The following is an 18,565-nucleotide window of genomic DNA, read 5'->3' as shown; positions in this document are numbered from 1 at the left end:
TGGTGGTGTTGGGGACAATAGTCTGGTAGGGGTGGTGGTGGTGTTGGGGACAGTAGTCTGGTAGGGGTGATGGTGTTGTGGACAGTAGTCTGGTAGGGGTGGTGGTGGTGTTGGGGACAGTTGTCTGGTAGGGGTGATGGTGTTGCGGACAGTAGTCTGGTAGGGGTGATGGTGTTGTGGATAGTAGTCTGGTAGGGGTGATGGTGTTGTGGACAGTAGTCTGATAGGGGTGGTGGTGGTGTTGGGGACAGTAGTCTGGTAGGGGTGGTGGTGGTGTTGGGGACAGTAGTCTGGTAGGGGTGGTGGTGGTGTTGGGGACAGTAGTCTGGTAGGGGTGGTGGTGGTGTTGGGGACAGTAGTCTGGTAGGGGTGATGGTGTTGTGGACAGTAGTCTGGTAGGGGTGGTGGTGGTGTTGGGGACAGTTGTCTGGTAGGGGTGATGGTGTTGCGGACAGTAGTCTGGTAGGGGTGATGGTGTTGCGGACAGTAGTCTGGTAGGGGTGATGGTGTTGGGGACAGTAGTCTGGTAGGGGTGATGGTGTTGGGGACAGTAGTCTGGTAGGGGTGATGGTGTTGTGGACAGTAGTCTGGTAGGGGTGATGGTGTTGTGGACAGTAGTCTGGTAGGGGTGATGGTGTTGGGGACAGTAGTCTGGTAGGGGTGGTGGTGGTGTTGGGGACAGTAGTCTTGTAGGGGTGGTGTTGGGGACAGTAGTCTGGTAGGGGTGGTGGTGTTGGGGACAGTAGTCTGGTAGGGGTGATGATGTTGTGGACAGTAGTCTGGTAGGGGTGATGGTGTTGTGGACAGTAGTCTGGTAGGGGTGATGGTGTTGTGGACAGTAGTCTGGTAGGGGTGATGGTGTTGGGGACAGTAGTCTGGTAGGGGTGGTGGTGGTGTTGGGGACAGTAGTCTTGTAGGGGTGGTGTTGGGGACAGTAGTCTGGTAGGGGTGGTGGTGTTGGGGACAGTAGTCTGGTAGGGGTGATGATGTTGTGGACAGTAGTCTGGTAGGGGTGATGGTGTTGTGGACAGTAGTCTGGTAGGGGTGATGGTGTTGTGGACAGTAGTCTGGTAGGGGTGATGGTGTTGGGGACAGTAGTCTGGTAGGGGTGGTGGTGGTGTTGGGGACAGTAGTCTTGTAGGGGTGGTGTTGGGGACAGTAGTCTGGTAGGGGTGGTGGTGTTGGGGACAGTAGTCTGGTAGGGGTGATGATGTTGTGGACAGTAGTCTGGTAGGGGTGATGGTGTTGTGGACAGTAGTCTGGTAGGGGTGATGGTGTTGTGGACAGTAGTCTGGTAGGGGTGATGGTGTTAGGCCTCTTCTGCCTATGTCTCCTTCCAGATGGGTCTACTTCCCAAATGGCACCCTATTCCATATATAGTGCACTACTTTTGGCTCTGGTCATAGCACAATATTGTGAATAGTGTGCCATTTGGCCTCTGTCGAGATGTTCCAGAATTGTCTAATGACCATAATTCCTCCCAGACCCCTGGAGAATGGGCCCATTAGACACACATCAGATTAAATGATTGCGTGTTGATTTTAGACCCTTTTAATCCGTTTTCCTCTCCGCCGGTCTCTCCGCCTGTCTCTCCACCTGTCTCTCGGTCTGTCTCTCTCTCTCTCTCCTTGGTTTGGGCCCACAGTGAAATGGATATCTGGATCCCGCAGCCTTTCCACGCCGAGGTGCCCGCCGATTGGTGGGACAGCAAGGCAGACAAATCGCTGCTCATCGGTGTCTTCAAACACGGTAAAGCCCAACCCCTCCGCTTCACACACACACACACACACTCACACACACACACACACACACACACACACACACACACACACACACACACACACCCCTGGCTTCTTCAGCTTGATTGGTGTTCCCTTAGCGACCGCGGAGCACAGCTGGCTCAGTGAGACATCAGGTGATTGATTGGTGGCCATGTCCAGCCCCCCGAGAAGAGGCTGTCGGTGTTGTGGACGTGTTCTACTTCATGGTTAGACAGTGTTCTGTCCACCACAGTTGGTTGAAGCACTTCTGTTTAATCTCTTCTAGCTATGAGCTAGCTGGTTTACATTGGACCATTTGAATTGTATTACAGTGCCAAACAAGATAGAAGCTGTAATGATTTAATAGTGGTAATTATATTGATGGTGATTAATATTAATTTGGGATAATTGTCATTATTCTCTGTAATTGCCACCCTGTGCCTCAGCCCTGACGAGCATACACACACACAGACACGGGCGCTGTCTCAAACACACATGGATACAATACAGCTAGCCTATAGTTAATCATAATCCTCATTCACTTGGGAGACCTGGGGAGGATGCTGCTCTCTGCCTCACACACCCTACACGCACACAACGTACACACACACTGTCTCACACAACACTCACGCACACTCTCCAGGACTGCAAGAGGGAAGAGTGATGGCCTATAAACCCCCTCATGATTAGCGCTTGGCTCGGGGCGCAGCGGCGGTTAGGAACAATGTGTCACCGCATAAATCCTAATTGAAATGTGATGTTCTGCCGGGGGCTTTGGGGAGGGAGGGGGGGGCTGATGGTCTGGTCTGCTCACTGTCACGGTTGTCCAGCCTGTGCCTCCATCCTCCCTCCCTCCTCCCACCGCCGTGCTTAGTAGGATCTGCAGGCTTTTATCTGTTCTGCTTGGACGACTTCAACGGGCATCTCTCTCTCGTTCGCTGGCACACTTGGGCAAAGCCTCACACACACTTACACAGATTTTCTTCCCCACACACCCACTGACACAACCAGTCAGACACACACTCCAACAGGCGCTGCCCTCTGTCTGCATCTGGGCCCTGGGGTCATGCTTTCTGTTTTTCTCTCCTCTTCAGCTGCGTTTGATACGGATGGCAGTTGGGTTTTATTCTGATTGTGAACTTCATAATGGTTTAGTTTTATCTCTGTATGCAAGTGGATCCTTCTGGCGTTGTATTGCATTTCGTTATCTTTTATGATTGATGCTACGGTGTCTTTCGTGATTGACGGCTAGGTGTGTGTCGCCTGTATAGTTTCAATGTGAATTGTCATTCAAACTGGACTTAGTTCTGGGCCTTGTTCCTGTGCATGTAGGTTCCCAGTCATAATAATTCAATAATCTCTCACCCACTCCCTCTCTCCTCCTCCCCCGATGTGAAAAGTAGAACTCGGTAATTCAATCACTGTCATACCCATTTTCTCTCATTCTCTTCCTGTCTGTCTTCCTGTCTGTCTATCCAGGCTATGAGAAGTATAACTCGATGCGTGCCGACCCTGCGCTGTGTTTCTTGGAGCGGGTGGGCATGCCCGACGCCAAGGCCATCGCTGCAGAGCAGAGGGGGGCGGACATGATGGCAGATGGTCCGGAGGGGTAAGACACTAGCCAATATTCACCACCACCACTTTTTTCCTCCTCTTCTTTTCCACCTCCTGTCTCTCTCCATTTGTTCATCTTTTCTCTCTCACCACCTTTTTTTCCTTTTCATTCCAACCTCCCATCTCCCTCATCTTTCCATTATCTTTCCTGTGTTCCCCTCTTTTCCCTGCTCCTTTGTTTCATTCTGTTTTTAATTTGAAGAGTAATTTCTCCCTCTTCTTTCTCTTTCTTTCATCCCTGTTTTCTTGTGTGTACAGAGAGGATGAAGACCCAGAGTACAAGCCTCTCCGCATGACCTTTAAAGATGAGATGGAGGACTTCGCGAACTCACCCCTGGATGACAAAGAGGAGACTGTGGACGTTGAGAGTGGTGAATGTAAGTGAATGACTGGCCTGTCTAGCTTTGTCATACAGTGGAGCAAAAAAGTATTTAGTCAGCCACCAATTGTGCTGACTAAATAACAAAAGTTTATCTCAATACTTTGTTATATACCCTTTGTTGGCAATGACAGAGGTCAAACGTTTTCTGTAAGGTTTTCACACACTGTTGCTGGTATTTTGGCCCATTCCTCCATGCAGATCTCCTCTAGAGCAGTGATCTTTTGGGGCTGTTGCTGGGCAACATGGACTTTCAACTCCCTCCAAAGATTTTCTATGGGGTTGAGATCTGGAGACTGGCTAGGCCACTCCAGGACCTTGAAATGCTTCTTACGAAGCCACTCCTTCGTTGCCCGGGTGGTGTGTTTGGGATCATTGTCATGCTGAAAGACCCCGCCACGTTTCATCTTCAATGCCCTTGCTGATGGAAGGAGGTTTTCACTCAAAATCTCACGATACATGGCCCCATTCATTCTTTCCTTTACACGGATCAGTCGTCCTGGTCCCTTTGCAGAAAAACAGCCCCAAAGCATGATGTTTCCACCCCCATGCTTCACAGTAGGTATGGTGTTCTTTGGATGCAACTCAGCATTCTTTGTCCTCCAAACACGACGAGTTGAGTTTTTACCAAAAAGTTATATTTTGGTTTCATCTGACCATATGACATTCTCCCAATCTTCTTCTGGATCATCCAAATGCACTTTAGCAAACTTCAGACGGGCCTGGACGTACTGGCTTAAGCAGGGGGACACGTCTGGCACTGCAGGATTTGAGTCCCTGGCGGCGTAGTGTGTTACTGATGGTAGGCTTTGTTACTTTGGTCCCAGCTCTCTGCAGGTGGGACCAAAGGTTGACTGCTATGATGACTGCTATGGTGTGTGGTCATCCACACCCCATCCCAAATTGGCTGCTGTGCCATTTCTTCCCCTTGCATTACTTGATATTACCACACTAGGTCCCCCCGTGTGGTTCTGGGAATTTTGCTCACCGTTCTTGTGATCATTTTGACCCCACGGGGTGAGATCTTGCGTGGAGCCCCAGATCGAGGGAGATTATCAGTGGTCTTGTCTTGTATGTCTTCCATTTCCTAATAATTGCTCCCACAGTTGATTTCTTCAAACCAAGCTGCTTACCTATTGCAGATTCAGTCTTCCCAGCCTGGTGCAGGTCTACAATTTTGTTTCTGGTGTCCTTTGACAGCTCTTTGGTCTTGGCCATAGTGGAGTTTGGAGTGTGACTGTTTGAGGTTGTGGACAGGTGTCTTTTATACTGATAACAAGTTCAAACAGGTGCCATTAATACAGGTAACGAGTGGAGGACAGAGGAGCCTCTTAAAGAAGAAGTTACAGGTCTGTGAGAGCCAGAAATCTTGCTTGTTTGTAGGTGATTTTATTTTATTTATTTTCCACCATAATTTGCAAATAAATTCATAAAAAATCCTACAATGTGATTTTCTGGATTTTTTTTTCTCATTTTGTCTGTCATAGTTGAAGTGTACCTATGATGAAAATTACTTTTTACGTGGGAGAACTTGCACAATTGGTGGCTGACTAAATACTTTTTTGCCCCACTGTATATTACAAAACACCATTTGGGATAAGTGGAATAAAAAGGTTGAAAATGACATTTGCTAGCAATCTGATACAAATCAGAGGATCATTTACCATTCATCAGTCCATCATTTAAGTAATTTAAACATTTCTATTTTGTATCAAATAACCAATGTGCGCATCCAAAGAAACCAAAGTTGCTCTTCAGAATCTTCTCAACGGTATGCAGACTCATTTAGTAGTCCTAATATTCCTCCTCCCAGCTAAACCAGGTGAGAATGTAGCAGGCAGCAGAGGGGCGGGTCGTCTGTACTGGCCGGCGGCCTCGGCCCTCACCGCTAGACTCCGCCGCCTCATCACGGCCTACCAGCGCACGCACAAGAGGGAGCAGCTCCGCCAGGAAGCCATGGCACGGCCCGACGGACGCCGCCGCCGCCAGCCCCGAGAACATCTCTTCTCCATGGTCACAGACGGAGGAGGGGCCTACGTGCAGGAGGACGGAGCATTCATGACAGAGGGAAGTCCTTATATGGCCAAGGGCGGCGCTTTTATGCCTGAGACGACGGGGCTCCTGGCGGAAGGAGGGGCCGCCTTCAAAGAGAGGCGTCAGAGGTATAGATCTCTGATGACTGATGCTGTACAAGATAAACCATTTGAACAGTTTATGATGACTTGTGTATAATAAACAGTAGAATTTGTTAGCCTGCTGTATAGAAGGCATTAGAACTACAAGAAGCTCTCGAATATCAACTGTTCCTGTTTGATCGTTTGAGAAGCCCTACTTCTAACTGTACTACAGTACCCACAATGCTCCAGTCTCCGTATCAATATACTACGCATGCATTGGTTGTTGGATTAACCCTTCCCTTGTCTTGTTCCCTGAGGTGGACCAGGCGTGAGGAATCAGACTTCTACCGGGTTGTGTCCACGTTTGGTGTGATCTATGACACGGACCGCCAGCGCTTTGACTGGACCCAGTTCAGGGCCTTCGCCCGGCTGGACAAGAAGAGTGACGAGAGCCTGGAGAAATACTACTTCTCCTTCGTGGCCATGTGCAAGCGGGTGTGTCGCATGCAGGTCAAGGCCAACACTGGTAATTATCTAGTTCTGTTGTCTCCGACCACAACAACCCTCACTCATAGTTAAATTTGCTTGCGCTAAAGCAAAGGACCTTTCCCTGAAAAGACAGATAACAACTCTTCCTTTCTCCCCATCTCTCTCTATCCCTCCCTCCCACCCTCCTTCCTCTCTCCCTCCCACCCTCCTCCCTCCCACCCTCCTCCCTCCTCCCTCCTCCCTCCTCCCTCCCACCTCCCTCCTCCCTCCCACCCTCCTCCCTCCTCCCTCCCACCCTCCTCCCTCCCACCCTCCTCCCTCCCACCCTCCTCCCTCCCTCCCTCCCTCCCTCCCTCCCTCCACCCTCCTCCCTCCCTCCCTCCCTCCCTCCCCCCACCCTCCTCCCTCCCTCCCTCCCTCCCTCCCCCCACCCTCCTCCCTCCCACCCTCTTACTCCTTACCTACCCCACCCTCCTCCCTCCCTCCCTCCCCCCACCCTCCTCCCTCCCTCCCTCCCTCCCTCCCCCCACCCTCCTCCCTCCCTCCCTCCCTCCCTCCCCCCACCCTCCTCCCTCCCACCCTCTTACTCCTTACCTACCCCACCCTCCTCCCTCCCTCCCACCCTCTTACTCCTTACCTAACCCACCCTCCTCCCTCCCTCCCACCCTCTTACTCCTTACCTACCCCACCCTCCTCCCTCCCTCCCACCCTCTTACTCCTTACCTCTCCCACCCTCTTACTCCTTACCTCTCCCACCCTCTTCCTCCTTACCTACCCCACCCTCCTCCCTCCCTCCCACCCACCCTTTTACTCCTTACCTACCCCACCCTCCTCCCTCCCACCCTCTTACTCCTTACCTACCCCACCCTCCTCCCTCCCACCCTCTTACTCCTTACCTACCCCACCCTCCTCCCTCCCTCCCACCCTCTTACTCCTTACCTACCCCACCCTCCTCCCTCCCTCCCACCCACCCTCTTACTCCTTACCTACCCCACCCTCTTACTCCTTACCTACCCCACCCTCCTCCCTCCCACCCTCTTACTCCTTACCTACCCCACCCTCCTCCCTCTTACTCCTTACCTACCTACCCCACTCTCCTTCCTCCCTCCCACCCTCTTACTCCTTACCTACCCCACCCTCTTACTCTTTACCTTCCCCACCCTCTTTTCTGTCTGGCAGAGCTCCCAGACCCTACCCTGATCATCGACCCCATCACGGAGGAACGCGCCTCACGCACCCTCTACCGCATTGAGCTGCTGCGTCGCATTCGCGAGCAGGTGCTGCCCAACTCCCTGCTAGGTGAGCGCCTGCGCCTCTGCCAGCCTAGCTCCGACCTGCCCGAGTGGTGGGACTGCGGCCGGCACGACTACGACCTCCTCCTGGGCGCCTCCAAGCACGGCGTGAGTCGCACTGACTACCACATCCTCAACGACCCTGCGCTGGGCTTCCTGGAGGCCCACAGGAAGTTCACCAAGGGGGGATTGGCTGGGGTGCCTCAGCCGCCCCGCGATGGAGCTCTCTCTACTGCTTCTTCCTCTTCCACTGAGCAGGCTACAGCTACTGCTGGTGCTGAAAAATCCTTACCTGTCCAAGAGGACGAAGAAGGGAAGGAGATGAAAGAGGAAGGTAACGACATTCCATGTACTAAACCTGAGAAACCAGACGAAGGCAAGGAAGAAGAGATGGAGGCGAAGAAGGAAGAGAAGGCCGGGTCTCCCAAGAAGGCGAAGAAGGAAGAGAAGGCCGGGTCTCCCAAGAAGGTGAAGGAGGAAGAGAAGACCGGGTCTCCCAAGAAGGTGAAGGAGGAAGAGAAGGCCGGGTCTCCCAAGAAGGCGAAGAAGGAAGAGAAGACCGGGTCTCCCAAGAAGGTGAAGGAGGAAGAGAAGGCCGGGTCTCCCAAGAAGGTGAAGGAGGAAGAGAAGGGAGAGGAGGAAGACAAAGAGGAGGAAATGGAGGTCAACGGCGACGCTGACGGAGAGACTTCCAAGGAGGCCAAACCCGAGAAGGGGTACAAAGCTCCCACTGAGGAGACCAAGGACCAGGACAAAAAGCTGGACTTCCAGGAGAAACCAGAGTCTCCTAAAGCATCAGAAGAGCAGGGAACCAAGAAAGAAGAGAGAGATGAGAAAGAAGGAAGCCCTGCCAAGTCTCCTAAACCAGTGGCTGAGAAAGGGCCCGATGAGGAGAAGATGGAGGAAGACGACAAGTCTGAGAAGTCCTCTCAAGCTGAAGGTAGGTCCTACTCCTAACTCCATTGCTTAAAGTATTTTCACAAGGAAAAATCCCATTTTAGGGCAATTGGTGTTTGAATTCATTTTAAACCATCAACAGTGAGTCTGTAAAAGTCTAGACAAACAGTTGGGTCTACTGCTTTATGTTGAAGCCAGACACAACAGTTAGTGGCGGTATGTAGTTGGTCTGCTTTAGATGGCATTTAGAAAGGACTACATGGCTGTGTGTTTGTATAATTAAGCTGCTTAGGCTTGAATTGAGGACACACTGTATGGTTCTTGTAGTATTCTGATGTGTCTAGTATTAAGGAAGTACTATATATGAAGCCATTTGTAGATTCTCCTGTGGCTTGTATTGACAAAGCACTATTGTTGTTTTTCAGCGGGCGCCACCTCAGAGCAGAAGAACTTTGACGAGGAGAGCAACGCCTCACTGAGCACCACGGCCAGAGACGAGACCCGCGACGGGTTCTGCCTCGAGGACGGAGAGCCCTCTGCCATCCCGGCCCTCCAGGAGAGAACCACCTCATCCTTCTGGCCCAAGGTTGGTAGTAAACGATATACATTCAGTCAGATATACATTCTCATATGTATTAATGTAGTGGTGAATTATATGAATACACAAATGAAAACACACGTTATGTTGACCAGTGACTCCCAATAATATATACAAATATATTTTTTTAAACATATGTATTCAAATATATAAAAACACACATTGTTGGAACTGTCAGTGGACGTTATGCGCACACTTTATACATTGAGTGTACAAAACATTAAGAACACCTGCTCATTCCGTGACAGACTGACCAGGTGAATCCAGGTGAAAGCTATGATCCCTTATTGATGTCACTTGTTAAATCCACCAATCAGTGTAGATGAAGGGGAGGAGACAGGTTAAAGAAGCATTTTTAAGCCTTGAGACATGGATTATGTGTGTGACATTGAGGGTGAATAATCAAGATAAAAATTGTGCGCAACTCAATTTTAGGAAGGTGTTCCTAATGTTTGGTGTACATAAAGTACTCCTTGGACAGAGTGTTAAATGGATACTTCAATATTTTGACAATGAAGCCCGTTATCTACTTCCCCGGAGTCAGATGAACTCGTGGGTACCATTTTTATGTCTGTCTGCAGTTTGAAGGAAGTTGCTAACTAGCATTAGTGTAACTGCTAGCATGCCATGCAATCTCCACAGACAAACATTGGCAGTAGAATGGCCTTACTGGAGAGCACAGTGACTTTCAACATGGCACCATCATAGGATGCCACCACCTCAAATGTCTGCCCTGCTAGAGCTGCCCCGGTCAACTAAGTGCTGTTATTGTGAAGTGGAAACCTCTAGGAGCCACAACTGCTCAGCTGCGAAGTGGTAGGCCACACAAGTTCACAGAATGGAACCTCCGAGTGCTGAAGCAATTAGCACGTAAAAATCATCTGTCCTTGGTTGCAACACTCACTACTGCGTTCCAAGCTGCCTCTGGAAGCAAGGTAAGCACATTAACTGTTTGTTGGAGCTTCATGAAAAGGGTTTCCATGGGCGAGCAGCCGCACACAAGCCTAAGGTAACCATGCGCAATGTCAAGCGTCAGCTAGAGTGGTGTAAATCTCGCCTCCATTGGACTCTGGAGTGATGAATAATACGTCACCATCTGGCAGTCCGAACAAATCTGGGTTGGGCGGATGCCAGGAAAACGCTACCTGCCCCAATGCATAGTGCCAACTGTAAAGTTTGGTGGAGGAGAAATAAAGGTCTGGGGCTGTTTTACATGGTTCGGACTAGACCTCTTAGTTCCAGTGAATGGAAATCTTAACGCCACAGCATACAATGACATTCTAGACGATTCCAACTTTATGGTAAGTCTTTTCTTGTTTCAGCATGACAGTGCCACCGTGCACAAAGCGAGGTCCATACGGAAATGGTTTGTCGATCGGTGTGGAAGAACTTGACTGGCCTGCACAGAGCCCTGACCTCAACCCCATCAAACACCTATGGGATGAAATGGAAAGCTGACTGCGAGCCAGGCCTAATCGACCAACATCAGTACCTGACCTCACTAATATTCTTGTGGCTGAATGGATGCAAGTCCCCTCAGCAATGTTCCAACATCTAGTGGAAAGCCTTCCTAGAAGAGTGGCTGTTATAGCAGCAAAGGGGAGACCAACTCCATATTAATATCCATGATTTTGTAATGAGATTTTTGACAAGCAAGTGTCCACATACTTTTGTCAAACTGCACACACAGACATAAAAATGGAAGCCATGAGTTCCCTTTAAGTTCTCTATTGATACAACACAAATCAGTTTGTAAAGAATTTTTGGAAAACAAGCAAAGCCCTGTTCAAGTCAGACATCACTCCATCATGAAAGTACTAGTCCAGTGCTCTAGTGGTATTCTATAAAAGGTTCCAACCCCTGCTCTAGAATTAACCCATTCCTCTTTGCTCTGTCCCGACCTTCCAGGACCGTGTCATGATCAATCGCATGGACAACATCTGCGATGCGGTCATCAAGGGCAAGTGGCCCGCCAACCGACGCCAGTTCTTCGACTTCCCGGGCCTGTTGCCTGGATACCCCGGCCCCATGACGTCTGAAAGCCCCATGCCGAGGCAGAGCCTGGCCGAACTGTCGATGGCAGCGGCCGCTCAGACCAGCTTCAGTGGCAGCGAGGACCTCACCCTCTCGCCCCAGGCTAATGTAAGTCGCTAGCTAGGCCTGAAACCGCTAACCGAAGACTCTATCCCTACCCTCCCAAAGTAGGTTTAGTTCGTTCTAACTGCACAATTTATCGAGATATTAGTCCTTCACAATAAATTGATTGAAGTTAATGTATTGATGCAGTCTGTAAATAGATATTCCTTTATTAATCATAAAAACACTTATTCCTTACATCATTGCAATTTACTTTCATTGATTTTAATTGTTGTTGTGATCACATCTTAATCATCCCTCTCTTCCTCCCTCCTTCCCTTCCTCCGTACAGGAGGATGCTCTGAGCATATCATTGCCGAAGCAGCGTCGTCGCAGGCGGAGGAAGGTGGAGATAGAGGCAGAGCGTGCGGCCAAGCGCAGGAACCTGATGGATATGGTGGCCCAGCTCAGAGAGTCTCACGCTGCAGAGTCCCAGAGCCAGGCCATGGATCTTACCAAGGCACGGTCTTTAGAATTAGGAATTAATACTAAATTCAGAAATGAGAATTATGCTTCACTTTTTACAACTGCATTGTATCATTTTTTAATTATAGTTTTGGGTCAGGTCCCTGATTTTCAATATTTTTTATCTCAATGGGATCATGTGTATGATTAAAATGGATCCCATTAAAATAAAATGTATTTATCATAACAACTATTTATATAAATTAATCAAATATGTAAAGCACTATGGACTGTATTATATTAAACATTTTTGTTACGGGTATTGTATTTTAGTCTATTCGTTTACTCTAAAAGTTTCCATACTGGTTTATCTTTTCCAGGGTATTCTGCACCAGCACCACAAGTCTTCAGCGCCCTCCCCGGCGAGCTACTCCAGCAGCATGGTCTCACCTGCTGCCCTCAAGGCACAGATGGAGCTTCTGCAGCCGGCCACACCTTCCAGACACAGGGCCAACTGCTCATTGGCCGAGGCTGACCTGCCCACCAGGAGGAGGCGGGGCCGCAGGAAAAATGTGGAGGGGCTGGAGCTGCTGTTCATGAGAGGAGCCACGGTACAGGACTCATTACTAGAGAAATACATGTTACGTCAATAATTATAAAGAAAATACACAGATGGATATAGTTTTGAACATTTTTGTAAAATGCCCTGAACATTGTACATATTGGATCTTTTTGGGAAAAGGCAATTAGACTAAACTACATTCAAATCAATTTGATAGGAATGAAAACATCTAATTACACTGAAGGAAAATGCAACTGTAAAGTGTTGGTTCCATGTTTCACGAGCTGAAATAAAAGATCCCATAAATATTCCATAATCACAAAAAGCTTATTTCTCTCAAATTTGGTGCACAAATTTGTTTACTTCCCTGTTAATGAGCATTTAATCTTTGCCAAGATAATCCATCCACCTGACATGTGTGGCATATAAAGAAGCTGATTAAACAGCATGATCATTACACAAGTAAACCTTGTGCTGGGGACAATAAAAGGCCACTCTAAAATATGCAGTTTTGTCACACAATACAGTAGATGTCCAAAATGTTGAGGGAGCATGCAATTGGCATGCTGACTGCAGGAATGTCCACCAGAGTTGTTGCCAGAAAATTGAATGTTAATTTCTCAACCATAAGCCACCTCCAACGTAGATTTAGAATTTGGCAATACATCCAACCGGCCTCACAACCGCAGACCATGTGTATGGCGTTGTGTGGGCGAGCGGTTTGCTGATGTCAAAGTTGTAAACAGAGTGCCTCATGGTGGATTTGAGGTTATGGGATGGGCAGAAATACCATGACGAGACTCTGGGGCCCATTGTGAGGCCAATTGTTTTTAAGGTATCTGTGACCAACAGATGCATATCTGTATTCCCAGTCAATAGATCAGGGTCTAATGAATTTATTTCAATTGACTGATTTCCTTATGAGCTATGTAAAGTCTTTGAAATAGCTGATGTTGCGTTTATTCTTTCTCAGTATATATCTGATTAAAAATAATAATTAATAAATCACACACACATACTCTATAATTTAATTTTACATGGTAATGAACAGATCATGATTTAATTTTACATGGTAATGAACAGATTATGATTTAATTTTACATGGTAATGAACAGATTATGATTTAATTTGACATGGTAATGAACAGAGTTTCTCCTGCCTTCGCGCAACAGGAGGATTCAGAGAGGACCAAAGCTTCAGTGGAGGGGTTGCAGATGTCCCCACGTTCCCACCGCCACAACATTCCCAGCACCTCCGCCTGTGTCCCCTCTGTCAGCGCTATGGAGGACAGGGAGGCTGGTACCCCCTCTAACAAAGACCTGAGTGACTGGCTCAGACAGCACCCCACATACACCATGGACATGCCTACTGCGTACACACCAGTATGTACTAGACTTTTTTTGTATAAAATATTTTTTTATCAGATTTCCTTATCCAGTGGAACAATCCATTCATGTGGAATATGACTTACCCTTTACCTTCAACCCCCTGTTCCCTTTCCTAAATCAATCTTACCACAACCCTTTCAGTGATTCAACTATGGTTACAAAATATAACATTTAGCTATTCCATTTTGTAACGGTTGTAGTATACTATAAAGTATTAAATCTCAGATGTCTGGTCCTGTCATAGTTCCTAAACCCTGTTCCTTCTCCCGTCTGCCTCACTGTAGAAGAGTGAGGAGACGCTCCTCTCCTCCCAGTTCCCCAAACCCAAGCAAAAGAGACACCGCTGCCGGAACCCCAACAAGATCGACATCAACACGCTCACCGGAGAAGAGAAGGTTCCCGTGATCAACCGGAGAAACGGAAGAAAGGTATGGGCTCATTTCGGTACAGAAAGGTTTTGGCTCATTTCGGTACAGAAAGGTTTGGGCTCATTTCGGTACAGAAAGGTTTGGGCTCATTTCGGTACAGAAAGGGTTGGGCTCATTTCGGTACAGAAAGGTTTGGGCTCATTTCGGTACAGAAAGGTTTGGGCTCATTTCGGTACAGAAAGGTTTGGGCTCATTTCGGTACAGAAAGGTTTGGGCTCATTTCGGGAAAGAAAGGTTTGGGCTCATTTCGGTATAAATCAATTTTCACAAATGTATTGGTCGCTGTGTCGCAACAGTTTCAAAGACCTAATTTGTCTTTTCATAGCAGAACTGAAGGTATTGGTAGCTTATGAACCATTTGTTCCATTTCTTTCCCAGATGGGTGGCGCCATGGCCCCTCCCATGAAGGATCTTCCCAGATGGCTCCTGGAGAACTCAGATTTTGCCGTCGCTCCAGACTGGACTGACATTGTCAAGCAATCGGTGAGTCATTTGTCATTCTCCTGTTTAGCCATCAAATGATTCCAATCAGCACTTGTTTTATATTTTGACTTTATCTGATGGAATTTCAACAAGCAGTTTGAACTCTGAAGAAATTGATGCCTAATCGCTAAATTGTCATTGACTGCCAAACTAACTGTGGTCTCCTCTCCCTTCCTTAGGGCTTCCTCCCTGAGGCCATGTTCGACCGTCTCCTGACTGGGCCCTTGGTGCGTGAGGAGGGTGTCCGTCGTCGGGGAAGACGTCCCAAATCGGAGATCGCCAAGGCAGCAGCGGCCCAGAAGGCATCCTCTGGGGGCCTTAACCCCCTGCTGATAAACGGCTTGTTTGGAGGCATGGACCTCACCAGCTTGCAGGGCCTACAGAGCCTCCAGAGTCTGCAGCTGCAGCTCATGGGCTTCCCCGGCATGGGGGGGGCTGACGCTAAACACGCCTCGGCCATGCTGCCTCTCATGCTGCCTGGCATGGCTGGTATGGGCGGTCTGCCCAACATGTTTGGCCTGGGAGGCCTGTTCGCAAGCAACCTGGCTGCAGCCACGCCTGCTGTAGCCTCCAACGGCACCAACGACGAGGGCGATTCGGACGAGACATCGAAGAGAGACGCCAGGGAGGGTGGACAAGAGCAGGATGAGGAGAAGGACGACACTGGGGAGAAGGCAGAGTCGAGCAAGGCTAATGGGGAGGCCGCGGCTCTGAATGTGGCTGCTGCCGCTATGGCCGCCTCCGGCATGTCAGCTACCTCACTGGCCTTCAATCCCTTCCTGCTCTCCACCATGGCCCCGGGGCTCTTTTCCCCCTACATGTTCCTGCCCCCTGGCCTGGGAGGTCTCACCCTGCCTGGCTTCCCCCCCACTGCCCTGGCCGACCTGCAGAGTGCCATGGCTGGAGCCATGGGGGTTGCCTCTGGAGCTCAGGGCCAGGAGAAGGAGCCCGGCCAGGTTGCCCTGGACCGCCCTGCTGCCGCTACCGCAGACCCAGAGACTGCTGATGACAGTGACTCAGCTGAGAGCCTGGAGAAGACTGCAGAGTCGTCTGCGCTAGAAGATGAGGCCTCAGCATTGGCAGAGGAAGCCGACTCACCGGAAGACCTGGAGGCCGAGGAGGAAGGAGAGGATGCCCTTGAGGAAGAGAAGAGTGACTGAATCTAACTGGCCTTTGATCCCCCCCCCCACCAAACTGATATCCAAACATATGAATTTGTTTTTTCGTTTTTGTTTCTTTGACAGGTAAACATTTTAATCAGGGAGAGCATATGTAGCTAAAAGGCTCTTAATGTATTGTTAATGGCATAGTCAGGGAAAAAGCTAACTGAAGTAGAGTTTTGCGGGTGTTATTTTTGGTCTTTGTTCACTGAACGGTGCATTCTAGATGAAATGGGAAATTTCCTCAAATATTATTATAGGAATTAATCGTTCCAATAGTGCTATGCTGCTTTTCTGTTTCATTTATTATTTAATTTTTTGGTGGATATTGTGACAGTAAGTAGCATCTCGTAACTCTCCAGTGGCGTACAATTTAACGGCATTAAGCGTCTGTCTATATGCTGCTGATGAAAAGGATCATGGGTAATTTAGATTTTGCTGTTGTACTGTTCTGCTTTTAAGAGCAGGATGAAGTTCTCACAAATCAGGCCTAATAATCTGACTGTTCCCAGTCTCTCACTGACGATCACACACACACCCGTCAACACCCACACACACCCGACTGTCTATTCCTGTAGTCTTACACTCTAACAATCCAACCTGACTGTTCCCCCGTTTCAATCGGACGATCCTACCGTCACCCTCCAACCGTTCCTCTCCCATTACCCTTCTCAGTACCAGTTTTCTGTCTACTATTAACACCCATATTGTCTGACTCTTCCAAGTCACACTGGTTATAGAAACAGTTTTCCAGTTTCACAGCGACCGATGGCCCTGGGTCTCCTGCCTGTTTTTAGTCTGACACTGACAAAGCCGAGCAGAGGAGAGACCTCTCTCTAACAACGCGGAGGGAGACAGCAATAACCGAAGGCAGCTTTTGAATGTTTCAAACATTGCTCTCCCATTTAAACACAACTACAACCACAAGTGTTGGTGAAAAAGAGAAATGAAATCGCATACAAATGATGACATTAAAAAGTTCTGCAATCTATTCGTCTCACTCTATTCCTGATGATGCACTGGTGTAAGAGTCAAATAATCAGGTACCTTTTATCTTTGAATGGACTTTTTGTTTCTTTTAGCCACCAAGCTGAACAGCATTACCTCAATTCTAACTAGCCTTGAAGTTTACAGACATACGTTGTAAATGGGTTTTTTTGTGTGTCTGTTATTTTTTTGGAACATCGTATGATGAACTGTTGTTATGACGCTTTTAATAAAAGTGAATCATGATATTCGCCTAGGAAACCAAACCCAGAGTGCTTGTTGTGACTGTTTTGGAATTAGATGTTAAATGTAGATGTCTATTTTGAGTGTTAAATGACGTTGGTTGATTCATGGTGGTGATATTGTCAGAAAGCAGCAGAAAATTACGTAAATATCCCAGAATCTGAAAATAAAGGGTTAAGTGCAGATGGACCACTTTTCGACAAATGTGTTCATTGCTTCTGTCTATTACAAATATCCACTAACAATTCAATAAAATCAACTACATTCACTTAAGAATCACGTCAGACATATTTAATTTCATAGCAAAATAATTGTCTGCACATGTAATTTTGCAAAACACTAGAACAGCCACACTATCCATCTACCCTAAGAAAGAAGGGGACACTTACCGAGAGAGTGGCTGATGGCCAGCTCCTCACCTGATCAGAAAGTCTTTATAGGTGAAAGCAATCTCATACAACCCTAATTAGTCCTGATCTTTATAGTCATGAGAAGGAGCCAATATGGATGTAGTGAGGCCATTTGAGAATTTCACCACAGTCATTGAGTCCTAAAGGTCATGAACTTGGGTTTTTACTGGGATGTTCTAACATATGCCTCATGATATGGTCTTTCAACAGATGCTTCCAAAGCAATGTACAGTGCATTCGGAAAGTATTCAGACCCCTTGACGTTTTCCACATTGTGTTATGTTACACCCTCATTAAAAAATGTATTCCCTCAATCTACACACAATGCCCCATAATAACAGCAAAACGAAATATAACATTTTCACAAGTATTCAGACCATTTACTCAGTACTTTGTTGAAGCAACTTTTGCAGCAATTACAGCCTCAAGTCTTCTTCTTGGGTATGACGTTACAAGCTTGGCACACCTGTATTTGGGAGTTTCTCCCATTCTCTGCAGATCCTCTCAAACTCTATCAGGTTTGATTGGGAGTGTCGCTGCACAGCTGTTTTCAGGTCTCAAGAGATGTTCGATCGGGTTCAAGTCCGGGCTCTGGCTAGGCCTTGTGCTTAGGGTCGTTGTCCTGTTGGAAGGTGAACCTTCGCCCCAGTCTGAGATCCTGAGCGCTTAGGATCAGGTTTTCATCAAGGATCTCTGTGTACTTTGCTCCGTTCATCTTTCCCTCTCCTGACTAGTCTCCCAGTCCCTGCCGCTGAAAACATCTCCACAGCATGAAGTTGCCACCACAATGCTTCACCAGGATGGTGCCAGGTTTCCTCCAGATGTGACACTTGGCAATCAGGCCAAAGAGTTCAATTTTGGTTTCATCAGACCAGAGAATCTTGTTTTTCATGGTCAGAGTCCTTTAGGTGCCTTTTCGCAAACTCCAAGTGGGCTGTCATGTGCCTTTTACTGAGGAGTGGCTTCTGTCTGGCCACTACCATAAAGGCCTGATTGGTGGAGTGCTGCAGAGATGGTTGTCCTTCTGGAAGGTTCTCCCATCTCCACAGTGGAACTCTGGAGTTCTGTCAGAGTGACTATCGGGTTCTTGGTCACCTCCCTGACCAAGGCCCTTCTCCCCTGATTACTCAGTTCTCAGAAGTCTTGGTGGTTCCAAACTTCTTCCATTTAAGAATGATGGAGGCCACTGTGTTCTTGGGGACCTTCAATGATGCAGA

At 48.2% G+C, this 18,565-nt stretch overlaps 1 protein-coding gene across 1 annotated transcript in view; it reads left to right on the top strand.

The window, feature by feature from the left end:
• LOC139560170 (chromodomain-helicase-DNA-binding protein 7-like) overlaps positions 1-17,127 on the top strand; it is a 152,326-nt gene extending 135,199 nt beyond the window's left edge. Inside the window, exons 25-38 of the mRNA XM_071376718.1 lie at positions 1,646-1,749; positions 3,240-3,369; positions 3,633-3,751; positions 5,567-5,915; positions 6,188-6,396; positions 7,539-8,591; positions 8,974-9,134; positions 11,055-11,288; positions 11,575-11,742; positions 12,068-12,298; positions 13,422-13,631; positions 13,922-14,065; positions 14,444-14,548; positions 14,728-17,127. Coding sequence (XP_071232819.1) covers positions 1,646-1,749; positions 3,240-3,369; positions 3,633-3,751; positions 5,567-5,915; positions 6,188-6,396; positions 7,539-8,591; positions 8,974-9,134; positions 11,055-11,288; positions 11,575-11,742; positions 12,068-12,298; positions 13,422-13,631; positions 13,922-14,065; positions 14,444-14,548; positions 14,728-15,708 — 4,198 coding nt within the window. The 3' untranslated portion in view covers positions 15,709-17,127. The remainder of the gene's footprint in view (positions 1-1,645; positions 1,750-3,239; positions 3,370-3,632; positions 3,752-5,566; positions 5,916-6,187; positions 6,397-7,538; positions 8,592-8,973; positions 9,135-11,054; positions 11,289-11,574; positions 11,743-12,067; positions 12,299-13,421; positions 13,632-13,921; positions 14,066-14,443; positions 14,549-14,727) is intronic.
• The last annotated feature ends 1,438 nt before the right edge of the window (positions 17,128-18,565 follow it).

The sequence above is a fragment of the Salvelinus alpinus genome, chromosome 30, assembly GCF_045679555.1.
Source record: "Salvelinus alpinus chromosome 30, SLU_Salpinus.1, whole genome shotgun sequence".
Taxonomy (NCBI): Eukaryota; Metazoa; Chordata; class Actinopteri; order Salmoniformes; family Salmonidae; genus Salvelinus; species Salvelinus alpinus.
The sequence above is the reverse complement of the archived record's forward strand: the minus strand, read 5'-3'. Positions and strand labels throughout refer to the sequence as shown.